Genomic DNA, 22,435 nt, shown 5'->3' on the forward strand with positions numbered 1-22,435 from the left:
ACTATGTCCACTGGATCCCCCTTGTCCACATGTTTGTTGACCCCTTCAAAGAATTCTTATAGATTAGTAAGACACGATTTCCCTTTACAGAAACTATGTTGACTATTGCTCAACAGTTTGTTTTTCTATGTGTCGGACAATTTTATTCTTAACTATTGTTTCGACTAATTTGCCCGGTGCAGACGTTAGACTTACCGGTCTGTAATTGCTGGGATCACCTCTAGAGCCCTTTTTAAATATTGGCGTTACATTAGCTAACTTCCAGTCATTGGGTACAGAAGCCGATTTAAAGGACAGGTTACAAACCTTAGTTAACAGTTCCGCAACTTCACATTTGAGTTCTTTCAGAACTCTTGGGTGAATGCCATCTGGTCCCGGTGACTTGTTAATGTTAAGTTTATTAATTAATTCCAAAACCTCCTCTCTTGACACTTCAATCCGTGACAGTTCCTCAGATTTGTCACCTACAAAAGCCAGCTCAGGTTTGGGAATTTCCCTAACATCCTCAGCCATGAAGACTGAAGCAAAGAATCCATTTAGTTTCTCCGCAATGACTTCATCGTCTTTAAGCGCTCCTTTTGTATCTCGATCATCAAGGGGCCCCACTGGTTGTTTAGCAGGCTTCCTGCTTCTGATGTACTTAAAAAACATTTTGTTATTACCTTTGGAGTTTTTGGCTAGCCGTTCTTCAAACTCCTCTTTGGCTTTTCTTATTAAGGGTACTGGTCAGTATGATAAGCAGTGAGTGGTCTCTACACACTAGCAGCCTAACTGTTGTCAAATTTTTAATAGTATTCATGGCAAAGGAGAATTTTGAGGAGGGATATGTAGGTGGATAATGAGGTAGGGGTTTTTTGGATGTTCACTGGTAGCACCTCCAAATTTTCTTTGACCAGTGGCAGTGGATTTTTGAGGAATTATTTTGTATCTATAGTTCATAAATAGGTAGTTTTAATACCTTGTGTGTTATTTCATAATTCATTCTGCTTCATAATTTGAAGCTTTGCTTTTACAAACAATAAATTGCTGCTGTTTAATAGTTATTTTTTACTGTCATATTCAGGTACTTTAAGGTGCTGATTCAGGAAATGGATCTCAAATTAGATCTTGGATTCCTATATGCATTGGCTGAACTATTTACACAGGCTGAGGTGCCCAAAGACCAAGAGGTAGAAATCTTTTTCATAAAAAGAAAATGTATTTTTAATTTGTAAAATATTACACAGGTGTATACAACTTGGGCTTCTGCTGCTGTAGGCAGTAACAGCTGACAACGATGTCCATGGCACAGATTGAGCAAGGTTCACAGGATTGCTGTTGAGGTACAGTTTTTAGTAGCTACTTACTGTCCCATGTAGAGAGCAGGTTTTCTGCTTCTCCTTTCTCCATACTTTGGCATAACATACAGAGAAAGAGCCCAGGCCTCAGAATAAAAAATGAGACAGACGTTGTGCAGGAGCCAGCATCCAGCTCCCTCTTCCTAGTGGCAGGCTGATCCTTTGCACTGTGGGCAAGGTCAGGAAAAGAGGGACAAGAGTCATCCTTCCTGGAGGACTAGGAGAAGCAAGGCCCTCAGAGAGGAAAGTAGGGGAACAGATTCACCCACAACAAGCTTTCCCCTCTCCTCCCCTGGAGAGGAAGGAAAAAAGATCCTGGCATGTGGGAAGAGGATTCCAACGTCTAAGTGAGGTGCCACTGGATTGAGTATGTGTGAGTATGAGGAAGGAGAAGGGAAGACAAGTGATTGTGGAGTGTTATAGAGTGAAGGACAATGTGCAGGTCTGCTGCAGTTGTAAGAGTGCATTGTGTGTTTGGGGATGAGAGATAGTGGCGCTGCACAAATGAAAGGAAATTGTAAGAATTTGGGTTGAGAGAGTAAGTGAATGGTTTGGGGGAACTGATATACTGGAGTTGTAACCATTTCAGCAAATATTACAGTTACACTTGGATCCTATATACGACTGTACATGTTTTGATCTCAAAGAGCTTAACAGAGAAAGAAAGAAACAGAGCTCATCCTCATCTTAAGACAAAGAGAGGTCAAGTGACTACCCAAAGTCACACAGCAGGGAAGTGGAAGAGGCAGTAAGTAGTATGTTCTCTAGGGACTTTTGCTGCAACAAAAAGAAAACATAGAAAGTGTCAACCTTACCAGACATTAAGGACAACTTCACCTACCTTTCACCATCAATAGCCTTCAGAACTTCTCAGGAAATGTCAAAAAATGTAGAAGAAAAGACCACCTGGCTGCTTCTACTTTTTCATCACAATTGACGTCAACCAACAAGCATCCCTTTGGACCGGATTCATAATAGCTACAGACCAAATATTACTTTAGGTCTAGTGATCTCTTCTTTCTCTACTGCCTTTGGACATAGTCTTTTCTAGTTTTGGAGAGCATGGAATATTAGTATATCAGACAAATGGGTGTTGGAAATTATTTCAACAGGTTATACCATCGAGTTTCATGCCATACCCATCTTCCCTGTCCCTTTTCAGGGACCGCATCTCATGAGAGGTTTCTAATTTAAAAGGTGGATTCTCTCATTTAGCCAGGGGCAATAGAACCTGTTCCTCCTTAGCACAGAGCGTACGTTTTTTATTTCATATATTTCCTCATATCCCCCCCAAAAAAGGGCAGAATGGAGGCTCATCCTAGATCTCAGAATGTTCAGTGCCTTCATTCACAGTTGAATATTCACAGTGGTTACACTGGCCTTCATAATACTGATGCTAGATCAGAGTGATTGGTTTCTAGCTCTTGACCTGAAGAATTCTGTTGCTTTGAGTAGTGTCCCTATGGTTGCTCCACTCTCGGTGTGCTTGAGTCCCTGTGCTGCTGATTGGAGAACTTTGGTAGCAGTGTCCTTTAGGCTCACACATGTGCTACCTCTCCTCATGCTGTGCCATGAGTCTAGTCAGCGCGGGCGAGCTAACACCCCTCAGTTCCTTTCTCAACCGCCCCTGGCTAGAGATGGAGCCATTCATAGTCCATTAGGACCATTACTTTTGATTTACATTTCTATAGTTAGCCTCCTAGTTCTTAGTTGTAGTTTTTTTCCCTTTAAAAATCAATAAATAAAGACTTTAGTTTCTTTTCCTGCTCCTTTCCTCAATGGGGTTTGCCCGGCTCTGGGCAAGACAAGCACTCCCAGTGCATTTGCTGCCCTGGGAAAGGCCACATTCAACAAAAGTGTGATCTTTGCCAGCAACTCAAGCCCTGATCTAGTAAAGATAGAGAGCTCAGGCAGAAGATTATCTTCATGAAGGCAGCTCTCTGACCCTCTCTGGATCTGCAGCACGAGTCACCTGGCAGATGTGCGTCTTCCCCACAGCCCTCAATATCAAAAGGCTGTGGGTTGAAGAAACACTGATACTTCACACAAATCATCAAAAAAGAGAGCGGGAAGTCCTCACAATGAATTCTGAGATAGCCATAAACATTCTCCAGCACGCTTGGTATCCTCGAGACAGCCGGCTCCCAGACCTTCTCAGTCCGGTACCCATGGCTCACAGAAGTCCTCAGCGGCAGGCACAGTTGACAACCCAATGGATGCAATGAGCACGGACACTGAATCAACTGCACCAATGGACAAAGACAAAATTAAGCACTCCTCTAAGAGGGTTCCAGTATTCGATCCGACATAGGTACAACCCTCGACGCCTCACCCGGCACCAGAATGACTGGTACAGGCAAGATCCCCATCTCCCCTGGTATCGCCAATGGCACTGAGTCAGTCGACACCACTGGAATTCCAACACTTCAGGGACCCCCACATAACAGATGTACCAGGGTCTTCTCTTCTTGGTGCCGGGACTGCTGCATCGAGTCCTCGCTCAGCACAGGAGTCTTCCCCACTGCTGTTCCATGCTCCCACGCTCTTCAGTGAAGGCTCTGACAGTGAACCTGAGGGATGGCATCTCAGTACTCTTCAGAGGCTCCTTACGGTGCCCAATACCAGCAGAGCCCTTGAGAATATTCTCTGATGCCCCACCACCACCATCTTGGTATGGTCATCCATGGGCACCACCACCACTGACCTGTGTGCCACCACCCCAGTGGCCATTATGGGATCCTTGGGCTGCAAATCGCCACCATGCCTTCTCAAGCCCCAGTTGAGAGCACCCTTTCAGCCACAGCGTCCCGAGTTTCAGAACCTTTGGAAGAAATTGTGGAGGAACAGGAGGATGACATTGAGGAAGAAGTGACCCCAAGGACCATTTCCTCCTCATCGGATGAGGTCATTAAGGCTTCCCTGCCATCTCTAGTGGGTGATTTTTGCCTCTTCCAGGACCTAGCAATATGAGTGGCGGTCACTCTCCGTATACCAATAGAAGAGGTCAAAGACACCCACCGTTGTCTCCTTGACATACTCCACTCGGCTCTTCCTCAAAAATCACCCTACCTACTAACGAGGCTGCTCTAGATGCAGCAAGAACCATCTGGCAGACCCCAGCGTTGGTGGCACCTATCTACAAGTGGGTGGATAAAAAAATATTATGTCCCAGCAAAGGAGACTGAATTCCTCGTGGTGGATGCCGTTAACTTCCACGGCTGTCAATATCAGTTGAGGTCCACTCCCTAAGACAGGGACTGGAAGTGTTTGGACCTTCTTGGAAGAAAAGTGTACTCCTCGACCACGCTTCAGTTTCGAATTGCCAATTACCAAGCCCTCACGGTGAAATACGACTATATAAGTTATTTGAAACTGAACAATTGTATTGAATAGCTGCCTGAGTCGCATTGAGACCAATTTAAGGTCATCATTCGGGAGGGACAGCTAGTTCCAAAGAAAACACTACAATCTGCCCTGGACACAGTTGACACTGTGGGTAGGTCCATTTCCATGGTGGTGGTGATGTGGCATGTGTCTTGGCTCCATCTGTTAGGCTTCCCAAAAGAGGTACAGCCAACCATTGAAGATCTTCCCTTTGAGGGCACTAAGCTCTTAGCGAAAAAGACTGATGCCTCTTTTCACACCCTGAAAGATTCTTGGGCCACTCTCCATTTTCTGGGCATCTGCATGCCAGGACAGAAGAGAAAATTTGAGTCCACAGACCTCGCATAAAGCCACTCACCTCACAATACCAGCTCAATGCTACTACGAGCCACAGAGGAAGAAAACTAAGTTTTAGAGCCGTAAACCATCTGGCCCACAATCATCCTTGTCCCACCATCCACGTCCAAGCACCAATTTTGACATGTTGATTGAGGTGCCAAAAGACTACTCCCCCCCACCCCCCAACTGCTACAACAGATCACTGCTATCCACCCATTTGGCCATTGGGTAGCAGCATTCCGCAGCACCTGGGAATGCATAAAATCCTAGAGATCATTCACAATGGATCTCTATTTTACCTCCCTATCCTCTCCACAACACCCTTCCCTGTCCCTCTTCAGGGACCCTTCTCACAAGAATTTACTGCGACAAGATTGATCGTCTTTTCCAATTAGGAGCCTTAGAAACCACTATCTCAACATCTACAAGGCAAAGGGTTCTACTCTCATTATTTCCTAATACTCAAGAGAAAGGGAGGGTGGAGACCCATACTTGACCTCCGTGCTCTCAACAAGTTTGTTGAGGCTCAAAAATTCAAGATGGTCACTTTAGCAATGATCATTCCAGCAGATGACCAGGGAGACTGGTTTTCAACCCTCAACCTTCAGGATGCCTATTTTCATATTTAAATCCTATCGACTCTCGGACAATTTCTCAGATTTACTCTAAGACAAGACCACTACCAGAACAGGATGCTCTCCTTTGGACTATTCATCGGCCCTGAAAGTATTTTCCAAGGTTTTCTCAGTAGTGGACGCCCATTCACACTCCCAAGTGATCTTGATTTACCCTTATCTGGATGATTGCCTCCTCAGAGCCCGGTCTCTACAAGAGTCTCACCAAGTCACCAAAGCTGCAATCCGCTTGTTTGCAGGACTGGACCTACAGATCAACTCCCAGAAATAAACCGACACTGCAGAGCTACGCTTGGAATTCATAAGCACCAACCTCAACTCTTTGCAGGCCAGAGCTCTCCTACCTCAACAAAGATTCCTCTCTTTGGCCACACTCATCGAGACTGTTCAAAACAGCCCACAAGTATCAGCCAGACACTGCGTACAACTCTTGGGGCACATGGCAGTGGGCACAGTAGTAATACCACATGCCAGGCTTCACATGCAGTGCCTCCAGATGTGGTTCAGCTTGGCTTACAGACCAAACAGGGACAGGCTAGACAAACCCTTGTCACTACCCAGCAGGGTCAAAATCACCTTAGATTAATGGAAAGACCCAACCAACATTTGCAAAGGGATCCCCCTCTCACAGATCACCTCATCATTGCTTCTCACCACCGACACATCCCTCGTAGGGGGGGGATGTGCATCTAAATAGCCTTATGACACGAGGCAAATGGTAACCCAAGGAGATATCCCTTCACATCATCCTCCTCAACCTAAGTCAGGAATGCCTGCACCTGTTTCCTCTTGCTAATCAAAGGATCACACACTAGAGTCCTAACAGACAACGTAGCCTGCATGTACTATATATATTGACAAGTGGGAGCCCGATCACCCTCCCTCTAGGTGGAGATGAGACTATGGAACTGATGTATCTTCCTACAATGTCACACTGTCAGCAGCCTACCTCCCGAGCACACACAACTCAATAGTGGACAGCCTCATTCACAAATTCCCACATGATTATGAGTGGCAGCTAGGCCCAGTAGTACTCCACAGTGTATTCAGGCGGTGCAGCAGACCAACCACAGACTTATTCCAGAGCTGCTTCATTTATCCACTTGTCCTCCAATCTGATTATCTTTAAAGGTTAGACCTGTTGACTTACAATGAGGGAATGATTCACCATCCAAAACCAGCTCTTTCTCTGCTTTCACTGCTTGGTTCTTTGATAGTTCTCAGAACTAGAAAAAAATTTGTTGTTCAGATGTACCAACCTTCTTGAGCAACAGTAGAAAAGATTCTAAAAGAAAAACACTCTGCGGAGTGTAAAAGATTTGTTGACTGGTGTGATCAGCGGAATGTTGTCCCAATTACTTCATATTTTGGATTACATTCTTTCTCTGAAGATCTCAGGTCTCACTTAGCTCTCTAAGGGCATATCTAGTGGACATGAGTGCCTTATATTCCCCAACCCCCATGTATTTTCCCATCCTACGACATCTAGATTCCTGAGAGGTTTAGTGAAGTATTTCCAGTCATAGTCAGACCTGCTCAGATATGAACCTTAATGTCGTTTTGAGAGGTCTTGTAGGATAATCCCTTGAACCTTTGGCTTTATGCTCCTTTCTACACCTGTCCATGAAGACCTCCTTTTATTGTAGTCATAACATCAGCCAGAAGGATGGGAGAGTTAGGGGGTCTCTCTCTCTCCCACCACACCCAAAATTTGTTCCCAAGATTGTGTCTGAGTTGCATATCAGACAAGTCATACACTTGTTAGTTTTTATCCTAAACCTCACTCTAACAATGAGGTTAGATAACATACTTTAAATGTTAGACAGGTACTAGCCTCCTACCTGAAGAGACTGAAGCTGTTCCAGTCATCTCCAAGATTGTTCATTTCATTTGCAGAAAGAATAAAGGGTACCCTAGTATCTCTCAAATATTGTCAGTGAATTTCAGGATGCATTACACTATTCTATGAATTAGCTCCCCCAATCAATATTAAGGCTTATTTGACCAGGGCCTAGGCAACTTCAGTGGCCCCTCTGAAAAATGTTTCCTTAAAAGACTGCGTAGACTGAGCCGATCACAACACATCTTCCAATCTTCTCTCGCTCTGGCCATCCTTCGCCATGCTTGTCCATATCTCCTTGTTAGGAAATCATCCCACCTCTTTGGAGGCCTACTGCGTGCCCGTTTCTGTTATCGTGGATACCACTCAGATATAGCTGCGGTCCATCTGTTGTCACTGAGTCGGGCCACATGTCCCCCCACCGCATTTTGCTGAGCCTGCTTTCAACAACGTCTCACACTCCAGACTGGTGCCTAATTATTTCGTTGGGGATGTGATCGTGGAGCGAAATGCCCAAAAATGTTTGTTCCATCGCCCTCTGTGTGACGGACAGTTGATGTTCTTCAGTCTTTGTCAGTGACCATGTTTCACTGCCATATAACATCGCTGGAAGCACGGTCAAGTTGAAAAGATTCTTAAGTGTTGTTTTGCTGATCTTTCCTTGGAGGATGTCCTTGATGTCATTGAATGCTCACCATCCAGCTTTTTTTCTGCACGACAGTTCGCCTTTCTGATTGTGACGCATGTTGACTTCCTGGCCCAGATAAACCCATTTATCAACCTCATGGATCTGCTCTCCTCCAAGAGTTATTTGGGTTTTTGGCTGAACATCTGATCTCGTGTATTTCGTTTTTGACCGATTCATTTTTAATCTGACTTGACTACTTTTCGTGTTCAGTACCATCTTGCTGCATAAGAAAGGCAATCGAGAAAATCTAAAGAACTATCGCCCGATCTGCCGACTTTCGCATATCTAGCAATTGTTCACTAAAATAATAACAAATTGACTGTCACGAAACCTGGATGAACAGCAACCTAGAGAGCAGGCCGGCTTTCGAAGGAATTATAACACAATAGACCACCGCTTCACTCTAAACCAACTACTAGAGCATTCAAGGGAATATAAGCTCCCTTTGTGCATTGCCTTCGTGGACTACGAGAAGGCGTTTGACAGCATAGAGACTAACGCCATTCTTGAAGCTCTTTCAGAACAGGGCATCAGTGCAAAATATATCACATTACTAAAGGAAGCAAACTCTGGCTGCAGCACAGACATATCGCTGTTTGATACTCCCCTCCAAATCCCCATCGAGAAAGGTGTGAAACAAGGAGATACAGTTTCACCAAAATTATTCACAGCCTGTCTTGAATCGGTTTTTCGACGAGCAGACTTGGAAGGTGGGATTAATATCAATGGCGAGCGGCTAAACCATCTCAGGTTTGCAGATTTTATAGTGTTGATAGCCGAAAATACAGCCCTTAAAAGACATCTGTAAATTGCTACATGTAGCTCTGTGTACCTTTGCAAGGCTGTACTTTAGTGGAGGTATCTTTGTCAGATGCCTCTTGGTAAGGCTGTTCTTCACTCTCTCATAGATAGGATTTGGTGCACCCACCACTGTGGTTAGAGTACTGCTTGAGAGTCAACTAGAGTGAAATACAAACTGGGACGAGCTCTGCTTTGGATTCCTCATACACTATATGAGATTTGAGGTAGAGACAGAACTGGAGTGGCAGTTGGTTCTTCACCACTGTTCGTACCTTCAGTAGGGAGCACAAGGATAGTTAGGGCACGTGCGGACTGAACTAACACTGCTAACAAAAATCTTCCATGGAGCGTATGCGTACCAAGAGTAATACAAACAGCAACTGCACATCTCCAGTTACTGTACAGCAGTAGTTCTCAAACTTTTGTACTGGTCAGGGCTGGCTCCAGGCACCAGCTCAGCAAGCAGGTGCTTGGGGCAGCCAAGGGGAAGGGGCGGCACGTCGGGCTCTTCGACGGCAATTCAGCGGCGGGTCGCTCAGTCCCTCTCGGAGGGAAGGACCAGCCACTGAATTGCCACCGAAGAAGAAAGCGGCGCAGTGGAGCTGCCGCCGATCGCGATAGTGGCTTTTTCTTTTTTTTTGTCGCCACCGCTGGAGCCGGCCCTGGTACTGGTGAGCCCTTTCACATAGCAAACCTCTGAGTGCAACTCACCTTATAAATTAAAAACACTTTTTTATATATTTAACATCATTATAAATGCTGGATGCAAAGCAGGGTTTGGGATGGAGGCTTACAATTCGCGACCCCCCCATGTAATAACCTCGCAACCCCCGAGGGGTCCCGACCCCCACTTTGAGAACCTCTGCTGTACAGGTAAATAATCTCTCTTTATCCATCCACTTGTCTACAGCTCTGCATCTATATCTCTCACTTCATTTGGTGTATCTTCTGGCAAGATAAATATGAATTCTAGAAGAGGTTTTTAAAGATTTGTATCAATTATAGAATAACCTTTTTTATTTATTTGACCCAGGCTCTGTATTTAATTATTATTTGAACTTTAAAATAAGATTTTACATGGAGATAAATCTTTAGGAATTTGCTTGTAGGTTATTGCACCAAATAATACAGCAGAAATTCTGTTTTGAAGTATTTTCAGCAGAATGTAGATCATAGTGTTTCTGGCAATTAGTTTATTACATCTCCCTGAAAACTGTTTGCATTGTGGAGTTTAATGCTTTAACAAGTATTGTAATTCTAAAACTAATTGTTCAAAATACTTTTACAGGTTGAACTTTTCAAAAAGGATATAGAATCTGTCCAAAAAGAATTGATGAGTATGTCATCAACAGATACATCACAAATCAGCTTGTATGAATATTTTCATATCTCTCCAATCAAGGTATGTAGATTACAGAAAAGTATTAAAATTCCTGTGTTTTTTAGTAAAGAAAGGGGGAAATTTCCTTTTCATGCCAGATTCTGAGAACAGAGAAACCAGAGTGGGAAGAGGGGTAGCAGCTAGAGAACAATGCTGAAGGAAGTGAACTTAACATTTCTACCAATATGTATAAGGAGGGTTTCCCCCGATGCTGTGTGGACAGTTCAGCATATCAAAAGGTTCATTTCTAACAAACACCACTACTGTCATCCTTTACAATTCTTGATATTTTCTTTTTCATAGGATTGTCTGTATCACAACTTTTGTTAACAAATAACAGCCTGTCCCAACCTACAGTTCCCTCTATCTTCTAAGGATTTTGTGAGATTAAATGTGTCTGGCAGGTTTTTCTCTTGCTTCCCAAAATCTGGTGCATTTCAGACTTGCAATGTAAAGTTTATGTAGCCAGACACATTGAAGGCTGGGGAAAGAAATCTTTCTCTTAAGAACCCATGCACACAGGATTCTCAATACTTGGGCTAGCACTACTTAGCATAACACTTGCAGAATTCCTTTAGGTCTGAGGTGTTAGACTCTATGGGGCAACAGTAGTGGATGGTAGAGTACCAGTTATGATCCTTCCTGGTCCTTTCAGTCACTATATCCTTAGGTATTCAGTTGCAATGACGGATGTTTCAAACCAGTTCTTTCGTCACCATGGTTAGAGAAGGAATTGCTTGCTGCAGTCTGCTGTGTATGGATCTAGTTCATACAACTTTTTACTTGCTAGTTTTGTACCATGCCAGTCTCTACCTCTAAATTGTTTGGCCAGTCCTGATGTCTACAATTCAAGAAGGTTATTGAAAAATTAGAGATGATTCAGAGAAGAGCCACAAGAATGATTAAAGCATTAGAAAACATTATAGTGTTTAGATTCAGTGAAAGATTCAAGGAGCTCAATCTATTTAGCTTATCAAAGAGAAGGTTAGTGCTGACCTCACTGTAATTTACAAATACCTGCATGGGGAATAAATGAAAGGAGGTATGAGTTTTCTGCCTCTCAGTTCCTTCTGAACCGCAATAGCTTGAGACAGAGCATTCTGCTGTCCACTGTATTCAGCTCCCCACATTTCACCTTTGACTTTTTCATCTTATTTTCTTATTTATTTCATTTATTATAATTTCTCTCTCTTTTCATTTCTTTACTCCTTTTATTTTATTTAGCACTGTTGTACTTCTGGGAAGGGCGCTTTTCTCTCCTCTCCTCTTCTTGGACCTGTCATTTATGCTGGACCACAGCTTGTTATGCTCCATACCCCAGGATTTAAGCCACAGGACCTGCCACAGGTCATTTCCCCACAGTGATGGAACTCCAGTTGCCTTCCCTGTTTGCGGGACTCCCACAGCCTTTTTAATGCAAGTTTTATCTGGGTTTCAATGGCAGATCTAATGTCTCAGGCTGACTCGGTCCCTGTTGCTCCCTTGTCTATGGCCCTGGAGAAAGATCTCTAAAGAAGAGGAAACTTACCTCTCCAAGCAAAGAAATGAAGAAGAGCAGTGGATCACCCCATAAAACCCAGGGAAGGTTTCATCAGATTCAGAGATCTCTGTACCGAGACCAATCCAAATACTGTACTACCCTACTCTTCTGAGTCCCTTTCATTAAGAGGAACCTAGGAAGCCTATCAAACATCACAGCACAATGACTATGATTGTCCTTTCCCTTATTCCCCCTCCCCAGTGGGGTTACTGGGACCTATGGGTTCACTGCAGCAACCAGTTCTATCAGGTACCTAAGAAAAAGCACTGGCATTCACTGGTAGTGTACCAGCCATTGACTCTTGCAGATAGTCCTCTGGTACTGCACACCTCATACTGCACACTTGTCCAGTACCAGATGATGAACAGGAAGAGTGAGAGTTTTAGACTGAGGAGATTTTGCCTCCCTCTATAAAGTCGTCTTTATCGCCAGATGAGGCAGTAAAGCCATCACCACCCTCCCATACTGATGATTTCAAAACCTTCGAGGACCTCATAAAGTGGCAAGCAGACTCTCTTCAAATCCCACTAGCGTACATCCGTGGTCATGAGAAGAGCATCCTGGCTCCACTCCTCTGGTCTTCCAAAAGATGTACAAACCACCTTTGATTACCTTCCGTTTAAAGGGCCTAAGCTCTTCAGTGGGCACACGGACTCCGCTCTACACCGAGTACAACGTTGCAGTCACTGGGGATTTATATGCCTGCAACAAAAAGATGCTGTGATAGGTCCCAAACTTCTCAAAGATGGAGACTATTCCAGTACCATCAGTACACTTTCCCTAAGCCTCAGGAGCCCTTCCATTGAAAGCCCAAACCACAAAAACAGGGGCCACCCACCCCTACTTCTGCTCAATCAGCCCCTCCCTGGAAGAGGCACTTTTGATTCCTGGACCATGAGCATCAGACAACCCACTTCACCAAATCAGTTGCTGTGCCACTTACCCCCCTTTTGGAGACTGACTATCCCACTACTTACCTGCCTGGGAATCTCTTACCTCAGACAAGTGGATATTGGAGGTAGTCAAAGTGAGTTACTCTGTACACTTTCATTCCATCCCTCCTTTCACCCCACACCATCCCACTTCAGGGACCCTTCTCATGGGGAACTCCTAAAATAAGAAGTTCATTCCCTCCTCCTTTTGGAAGCAAGTCCCACCAGAGATTCATTGTTCTAATCCAATTACTTCCTTGTTCCCAAGAAAGACAAAGGGTGGAGACCTCAGGAATTTGAACTGTGTCCTAGCACAGTACTTCAGAATGGTGACATAGCTACCATAAACCCATCCTTAGATCCAGAAGACTGGTTCATTGCCCTCAATCTACAGGATGCCTACTTTCATGTAGCCATCCCTTCCTCCCACAAGTGCTTTCTATGCTTTGTAATAGGGGCAGATTGCTATCCATATTGAGTTCTGTCCTTCAGATTCCCCACAGGCCCAAGGGAGTTGGCAAACAGTGATAGCAGCTCAGATCTGCCGGTGGGAAATATCAATATTCTCATACTTGGACAACTGGGTTCTCAGAGGCTGAATGCCTCAAGAGGTCCATTCAGCAAAGTCCAGGGAAATTGACACTATTCCAATCTTTGGGCCTTTGTATCAACCACAAGAAATCCATGCTCACTCCAGTACAAAAAGTAGACTTTATAGGAACTTCTCTAGACTCCACAACAGCAAGAGTCTACCCACCCAAGGAGAGATTCTCCATCCTGTCCTACCTGATCTCGGTGTGACATGTCGGCCTCCAAGTAGGTGACTTCCCATGTGAGGATGCACCTCAGATGCCTTCAGACATAGATAAGAGTAGTGTATCCTCCAGACACAGCCCCTCCAGATATGTCACCATGCCTGGGGAAGTGTTGGACTCTCTTACTTGGTGGAAAAACCCACATTCTTACAGCCAGCACCTTCAAAGACCTTCACAACAGATGCATCTCTATTAGGATGGGAGTTCACCTACAGGGAGACACAGCACAATGCAAATGGTTGGGACGGGAATTGGCCCTCCATATCAATATCCTGGAAGTAAGAGCAGTATGATATGCTTGCTAACGCTTCCTTCAAGCCATACGAGGTCACTCAATCAGAGTAAGGCCGGACAACAGGGCAGCAATGTATTACATCTACCGCCAGGGCATTATGTGCATTGTTCCAGTCGTCATGCGCGGAGTTGCTAGGGTTGTGGAATTGGTGCATCTCCCATCAGATCGAAATATCAGCAGTCTATTTACCATGCCTCCAGAATACAATTAAAGGCTCCTTTAGCAGACACTTTTGGCAAGGTGGAAGCTCAAAGACTCTGTCTTCTGCAGCATCTGCCAGACCTGGGACATACCACAAGTTGACATCTTTGCCACTGTGAACAACACAAAATGTTGTCTGTTCTGCTCCAAGGGAGATTATGGCCCAGCTCTCTTGGGGATTCTCTGATAACATCGTGGCCCCATTCCCTTCTTTATGCTTACCCACCTATACCACTAATCCTCAAGACCCTTCTCAAGCTGCGCTGAGAAAGAGCAAGAGCTATCCTCATAGCATCTGTTTGGCCAAGACAGGTGAGGTACTGAAACCTTTATTCATCTTTCAGAAGTGACACTTCTCAGACTTCCTATCATGAAGGACCTCTTGACATATAACTCAGGGACACTCATCCTTCCCAATCCCTCCTCCCTCAGTCTGAGAGCATGGCTGCTCAATGACTCCCAAGCATGGAATTGACTTTCTTGGGTACAGTTGAGTCAGTTCTCTTATCCAGTAGACAGTGGCAACCTTTCCAGACTACTCCTTTCAGGAGTCTGATTTGTCTTGCATACCCCATGTTTTACCTCACTTAAGAACTACTTGCTCACAAAATCAGACATAAAAACACAAAAGTGTCACAGCACACTATTACTGAAAAATTGCTTATTTTCTTATTTTTACCATATAATTATAAAATCAATTGGAATATAATTATTGTACTTACATTTCATTGTATACAGCAATATAAACGAGTCGTATGAAATTTTAGTTTGTACTGACTTCACTGGGGCTTTTTATGTAGTCTGTTGTAAAAATTAGGCAAATATCTAGTTGAGTTGATGTACCCCTGGAAGACCTCTGTGTACCCCCAGGGGTATGTGTACCTCTGGTTGAGAACCGCTCAAGTGCTCTAGAAGAACTTTATGTAAGCTCAAAAGCTGGTCTCTTTCACCAATAGAAATTGGTTCAATAAAAGATATTACCTCACCCACCTGTGTCTCTAACGCCATAATGTGTCAATCATGCATGTGTAGCCTGGGATTAATTTAGAGTGCGAAGTGCACCTGTCACAAGTAACAGTTTATTCAGGTAGCTAATTAGAGTTAAGTAGATGAGAGTGATAAAATACACTCAAATTTTATGAGCTTTAATTAATACACACAAATATAATAGAAATAATAGAAAAATCAATATACATAACTATGGTGGTTTCCTGAATTGTGCATACTTACAACCTTATGGAAAAAAGATGATGGATGAAACAACTAGGGAAGCTCACCCTAAGAGCAAGGCACTGGGCCAGGCTTCCTACCTGGTTGCCCCATGTCGTCATCTGAGTGGATCTAGGGATTGGTTTGTGACAAGCTTCTATATATCGTTTTCCATTCCACTCACATACGTCTGGGATCATACCTGATTACAATCTCAGTTCCTATTCATATTTGAGAGACTAATTTTAGGGTCCTGGTTGTCCGTATGTGGTATTCGGGTTAACAGTACATTACATTTCCGAAAGTTAACCCAACGCTTTGCATCAGTCTCTTTCCCAATAGTTTCAGTACATCGGTGCGGCTAGCTCTTGTTGCAAAAAACCCCTAAAATATGTTTGTGGTTTACCTGTTTTTCATACAATGCATTTCTAAATTATCACATGATACATATTGCTAAATTTTATAATCTTAGATCAAACATGTATTATTTTATAAACTTTGATCAAGTGCATAATACTCATGCTGATTTATGCCAACTGCCAACTTCTGCTAGGCCTCACTCTAAACCCTTAACACTTAAAGCTTAAGACCTCTAGCCAAGCCTATTTTTAATACAAATATTTTGGTTCTACTTGCTGATACAGCTTCAGTAACTTCCACTATTATTTCTGTAAGCCTGTTTAGCAGATTATATATTACCCAACACTATTGACGTTCCAAGATCAGGTCAGAGATCAACACATGGGAGCCTCTCCAAGACAAGCATAGGTTTGACAAACATTTATGTAGGTGATACGGTGGCAAAGACAACTGCCTCTGCATCCAGCTCCCACTAGGAGGTCCAGGGGAATCTCAAGGACATACCAAACACCAAAGAGAATCTTTTTGGAAAGTAGGGGGAAGGAAAATCTCTTCATAAGTCAGCCTACTTGTTCACAATTGGCTTCAAGGAAATAGTTCAGTACTCCCAATCCGTAGGATCCTGGACTCGCCAGCACCAGAGGCCAAAGGGACTGACGCCCCATTTCCATAAGCAGTAAAAACATAAGGGTTTTTGAAGGGTTTCTAAACCTGGCCAACCTGCCTGCCTCCTTCAGTGGCTGCCACTTTCTCCCAATTAGAGGCAGACTTGGTGCCTTTTGCCCACCCAATCCCGCTCAGGTGTGAGATTTTTGAGCATTCAGGTTTTAGAAGCACTTCCAGATGGTGCTAAATAAACCCTGCCCTCCATATATGTACACACACTACTCGCCCAAGAATTTTCTTAGGATCTTCAATATCAGCATATTCAGAAGAAATTTCCAATCCCTTCTTAGAAAGGGAACCTTTGAGTTCATGCCACGAATCAAAATAGGGAAGAGGTTTTATTCCAGGCACTTCCTAAAAAAAACAGAAGGTCTCCACCTCACTCAGGATCTCAGGGAAATGAATTAATATCTGAATTTTGTTTATTTAAAAAATAAAAGTTAAGATGATCAGCCTGGGTACCTTCATGCCCTTTGTAGAGGAAGGTGACTATATATATGTATGTTTTTGAACCTTTGCAGATAACTGCATGTACAATGCGTTACTGTCTAAGCACCTGAAGCATCTCAAATTTGTCCTAGGCAACAGCACTCCCAATTTCTTGTCTTGCCATTTGGGCTGCCAGTGGTAAATAAATGATTGATGGTAGTCATGTCCTGTCTACACAGGCAGGAAGATACCTATTTCCCTTCTTGGATGATTGGTTTATCAAGAACTTCACTCTAAAATGTGTCCGAAGGTGAATCCGTGTCACCAGTGACATCACTAGGGTTCTTAATAAAACTCAAAGACTTAACTTGTGCCAAGCAGACAATTGGAGTACATAGGCTCCTGCTAGACACAGCACAATTCAAATCCATCTCCTCCAGGACAAGATCCAGGGCAATTACCAGACTATCAGAGTCTAAAAGAACCAGTAATTGACAGTTCAAACCATTATATGAATGCAGGGCCATCCTTAGGCATACGCAGAATATGCAGCTGCATAGGGCACCACATAATTTGGGGCACCAAATTTCGTGGTGCCCTAGACAGTTGCATGCTGCATATGCGGCGCTGGCTCCAGCAGCCAGCTCCGGCCCCTCCCTGCCCCCATTCGACCCCTTCCTCCAGACCCCTACCCCTGCTCTGCCCCCACCCTGCCCACATTCCACCCCTTCCCTCAAGCCCCCTCCCCCAAGCAATGTGGCCCATGGTATTAGCAGGGATACTGGAGCCGGCAGAAGGGGTCTGGCCCACCTCCGCTCTCACCAGCGGCAGCGGTGGGAAGCAGAGTGACCCAGCTCCCAGCTGCGTTGCTCTGCTTCCCGCTACCGCCACTGGTGAGTGCAGGGGCAGGCCTCACCCCTTCCCCCAAGCGACAGGGCTGGGAGCTGGGGGGAGCGGAGCAGGCTTGGGCTGGGTTGCTCTGCTTCTCACTGCCACTGGTGAGTGTGGGAGGCAGGCCTGACTCCTGCTGCCAGCACCAGGCCCCCCACTAATCCCCCGCACTGCCCTGGGCCTCCCTGCCCTGCTGCTGCCCCCACAGCTCCTGCCCCCGTGGCCTTGAAGCCCTTGAGCGCAGGCCCCCCCTCCCCCATGTGGAGGGCCCGGCCCCCGAACTGAGCAGCCGTCTGTGGTATTTCTCCATAGACCCTGAGATCCCAATGGAAGTAAGCCAACTCCTGTGTTGCGTGTATATGATAGACTATCCTTGGGCCTTTCTGGCCTGGTGAAAGTTTGGGAACAATCTACAATTAAAAATGAACTTCCAGGTCATACTGGCTAGGTATGCATCCAGCTTACCTAGACTAACTCCAGGTATATTTGGTAGCCATTTCAGCATATGATAACTAAATTGTGAAGGTAGGCCAGTGTCGCTTCAGTCCATTATTGTCAGGTTCACTTGACACATTCAAAACCTGCATTTAAAAGCTTCTTATGTTATAACATAGTAATATGGTCCTTACAAAGCTGATGAAAGCTTATCTTGAAACAGTTGGTTTCTATTTCATTAAATTTCTTACATGAAAAATCATTTTGCTAGTGTCAGTGACTTCATAGAGTGATTGGGCTTCCGGTTCCACATGTATATCAAAATTTACAAAGATGGGAGGGTGCTACATGCTAACCGGATGCTACTCTCCAAGGTGGTATCTGTGTCTACCTTAGTGAGACTATCATCCATTCTTCTAATGCACTTGCCCATCCCAATGAGGCTTTTCTCCATTAATTCAAGGTTAATAGGTCCTTAGGGTTCTATTGGAAGCAGGCTAATGGTAAACTTCCATGTACCACTAAGGAGTATTAAACCCAATGACAATCTTGCAGAGAATCAGAATGCCAAGAAGTTAGTTTCTCTTGTGCATTGGTGGGTACAGTCTTGAGTTGCAGAGTGCTTGGAGCAGTTCTTTCTTTTAAAATCCCTTTTGTGAGCAGGGGACAGGACTGCTATAAATGTGCAATTTGCTTATAAACTGGATTTAATCAGTCAAAGAACAAATTTTTTTGTCTGTTAATGTGTTTGGGTTTTTTGCGTGATTGAAACAAGTCTCCACAGGTGTTCACTATGTTTTACTGTGTGCTTTACTCAGTTTGCTGCTGTTATTTTTAAATATTGTATTAGGTCATTTGCTTTATCTTCATTCTTACCCTCTAATTTGCTGCTTGTCAAAATGTTGCTTTACTCTAGACGTGAATACATTTTTTTGAATGTCACTCTTTTATGAAGTAGGAGTCAGTCAATTCCTTAATAAAGTGCTGTGTCGATGAATTCCTCTTCTTTTTTCAAAAAATATTAGGTTCAGAGTGCAAAAGTCTTAGTGAGAGAGAGGGCAGATTCTGCTCTTCCAGAAAAATTCTGCTTTAGGCTTTCTGGTCTTGTTTGCTGTGTGATATTAGCAGGAAACTTTCTGATTAGGATGGAGTCAGTCAAGATTAGGAAATAGCATATGCTAATGACAGCTAATGACTTTTTGTTAAAACGTTATTAAGGTAGTATCCAATCAAACGTGGAGTTCTACATTCTCATTCTCATTCTTTCAGTTACATTTAAGTTTCTCACTGAGCACGGGTGGAGAAGATAGCAACAAAGAAGAAAGACAGCATGAACTGATTCCAGTTCAGTCCGTGAACCTTCTGCTGAAGAGTATTGGTGCCACACTCACAGATGTACAAGATGTTGTCTTCAAGTATGTTGACTATATAGTTTTATAATTTAATTAGCACTTTGAACACAGGGAAATTCATTTTGTTCTGCTCTAAATAATGTGGACTTCTTTTAGGTTGGCTTTTTTCGAACTCCGGTATCACTTCTGTACTACACAACAACTACAATCAGCAGTTATTAAGCATTATTCAAAGCAGGTTAGTCTAAATTAATTTGTGTACTTCTTTGTTTAAATACATTATATTATATGCTGGGAGCTACGTGTCAATGTACTGTATTCTTTTCTGGTTTGTATGTTTATATGCACACTTGTTAAAGAAGGGAAGTGAAATGAAAATATTTGGTTGGAAACAGGCTAGTTACCTAGATTATGACTAGTATTTTTAGAAAAATATTCTTAAAATAAGGCTAAATATCACCTCAGCTTCATAGGATACCAGTTTTAAATCTAGCCAAATTTAATAAAAAATAGTTTAAAGGTACTATATTTGACCCGAGCTATACTGCCATTTTTTTAGTTTACAATTCCATTTTTCTATGACTTAAAAGTGTTGAGCCACCGAACTGATAAACAGACTGTACAGGGAAACTGATACTGTTTTTTGTGAAACAGATTCTGTGACATTTATGTTGAACGCAATAGTCCCGTTGATTGCAAAGGTACTACTCAGAGTAAGATATTTCTTGACATGAGTAAGGGTGGCAGAATCAGCTGTATAGAGTATCGGTCGGTAAAGCGTGCAGTGAGTAACAGGGTATCACACTGAAATGGATAGTAGGAAGTAAAACAGAAGTAACACAAGGCTCTGAGTGTTTTATCTCAAATTCAGTAACTTCTGAGTTGTGACTTCTCCCCAGTCCAATGGTTTTGTTAAGGTCTCTGCATTTCCCAGGTGAGATGCCTCCAGAGACTGCCATAGGAGTGAGCCAGTGCTGTTCAGCACTTGAGACTCAACAAGCTGGTTCATCCTTGCTAATAGGCACTCCTCAGAGACAAATCTAAAAATTCATCCTCAGCTTGGCCAGCCTCTAAAAAGAAGAGCACCAGGGTGCTTAACTCTGACATGGCAAGAAATCTGACATCCTTTCTGACTCTCCCTGTCCCCAACAGGAAGGTTGAAGGTTTGCCCTAAATTTTTTATCCAATTACATATCAGAGTGATACAGCAGTGATATTCTTGACAAAGGACATGATAGTTCCTGCCAAGGGAGAAACGACCTTTACTCAACTTTCCTACCAAGGCACCCCAACAATCTTAACGCTGCCTTGTAGTGATACAGTGAGAAAAAGAAATATGCAAATATGTCTTTTTCATCTATTCTGGGATGACAAACACTAATATGAACTAGTCATAATTGTGTGATTACTTCATGGTGTCACTACAAGGCAGAGTTAAGGTTGTTTGGCTGCCATAAGAGTGTATTTCCAATTTTTATTATATTCGGATTTCTTTTTCAATTTAACCATAACCCTGAATTATGTGAGTTCTGTTTGGTTTTGGGGATAATTTTAACATACCTAAAATATTTTTACCCTGAATCACTGATCTGTTCTGTCAACCTTTAACTCCATCTTAGCATAGTTTTTGTCTGGAAGCACTATATGTAATTCTGAATCTTAAAGTACATTACTATATTCCAGCTAGAAACCACTCATTTAGTATTGAATGAAAAATATATCTTATTTGTTAAAGTAAAATTTCTATGCAAACCATATACTTTTGTAATGTTTTTACTTCAAAATTATTTTCATTTTAGGCCATTAAACAAATGTATGTTCTTATTCTTGGCCTTGATGTTTTGGGCAATCCATTTGGATTCATAAGAGACTTGTCTGAAGGAGTGGAAGCATTCTTCTATGAACCTTACCAGGTAAAACTGCATTTAGCGTCTTATGAAACATAATACAGTTGGTAAGCTACTTAAATGTTGTTTGAAATGTAGATATATTGTAAGGAGCTTTCATTTTAAAATTGGGCTTAAACTTTTAAATGCCATTTCTAGGAGATGCATTGAGTTCTGCCAAATCCTAGTGTAATACTAATTATCAGGAAAAATTATAGCAAAAATTTGTGTAAATGCAAAGGGAACAGCCTTTTCATACTTCTGGCAAGAGACTATTCTTTACACTAATTTACTCTAAAGAATATCAAGCCCATAACAATTAGAAGAATCCAGTGGCTGAATTTTGCTATATTGGTAAAGTATACTTTTTATATAAAAATATGACATTTAGATAAATTACTTTTTTTCAAATAAGATTATTTCCTTTTTCTATAAACCTTTTCGCCCCCCACCTTAGGGAGCCATCCAGGGTCCTGAAGAATTTGTAGAGGGAATGGCACTCGGTCTTAAAGCACTAGTTGGGGGAGCTGTAGGTAAGCTGTAATATGTTTATACTTTTAGCTTTTGATTAATAGTGACCATGTAATCTTGTGTACTGTGATCGTATTAAGTAGTTTGTGTCACTTTTACATAATCTTTAATTTTTCCATAGGTGGATTAGCTGGTGCTGCATCAAGAATCACTAGTGCTATGGCTAAAGGAGTAGCAGCAATAACTATGGATGAAGACTACCAGCAGAAAAGAAGGGAAACCATGAATAAACAACCATCTGGCCTTAGAGAGGGCATCACTCGTGGAGGGAAAGGCTTAGTGTCTGTAAGAAATATCACTTTAGAAAAAATAAGCAACTTCATCCAATTTATCTATATAGACTTTATTTTAATCATGCTGTTGTAAACTTATTGCCAAAGTAGGGTTGTAATTGTAAACTGAAAATATATTCAAATTATAAAGGAGGTACAGGAGCAGTGAAGAGCATCGGTTGTTTCATTAATTTTCCATGGGTCTTAGTACTACCT

General features: G+C 42.9%; 1 protein-coding gene across 11 annotated transcripts in view; it reads left to right on the forward strand.

Moving 5' to 3' along the window:
• VPS13A (vacuolar protein sorting 13 homolog A) overlaps nt 1-22,435 on the forward strand; it is a 293,421-nt gene that overhangs the window by 236,690 nt on the left and 34,296 nt on the right. For all 11 annotated transcript variants that reach the window (XR_010588882.1, XR_010588883.1, XM_042850566.2 and 8 more), the window contains 7 exons: nt 1,064-1,169; nt 10,313-10,426; nt 19,448-19,593; nt 19,687-19,768; nt 21,330-21,443; nt 21,874-21,949; nt 22,069-22,232. Coding sequence is in view for 9 of the 11 variants with exons in the window: in XM_042850566.2 (XP_042706500.2) it covers nt 1,064-1,169; nt 10,313-10,426; nt 19,448-19,593; nt 19,687-19,768; nt 21,330-21,443; nt 21,874-21,949; nt 22,069-22,232 (802 nt within the window). In the remaining 2 variants the exon portion in view is untranslated. The remainder of the gene's footprint in view (nt 1-1,063; nt 1,170-10,312; nt 10,427-19,447; nt 19,594-19,686; nt 19,769-21,329; nt 21,444-21,873; nt 21,950-22,068; nt 22,233-22,435) is intronic.

The sequence above is a fragment of the Chrysemys picta genome, chromosome 6 (genome assembly GCF_011386835.1).
Source record: "Chrysemys picta bellii isolate R12L10 chromosome 6, ASM1138683v2, whole genome shotgun sequence".
Lineage (NCBI taxonomy): Eukaryota > Metazoa > Chordata > Testudines > Emydidae > Chrysemys > Chrysemys picta.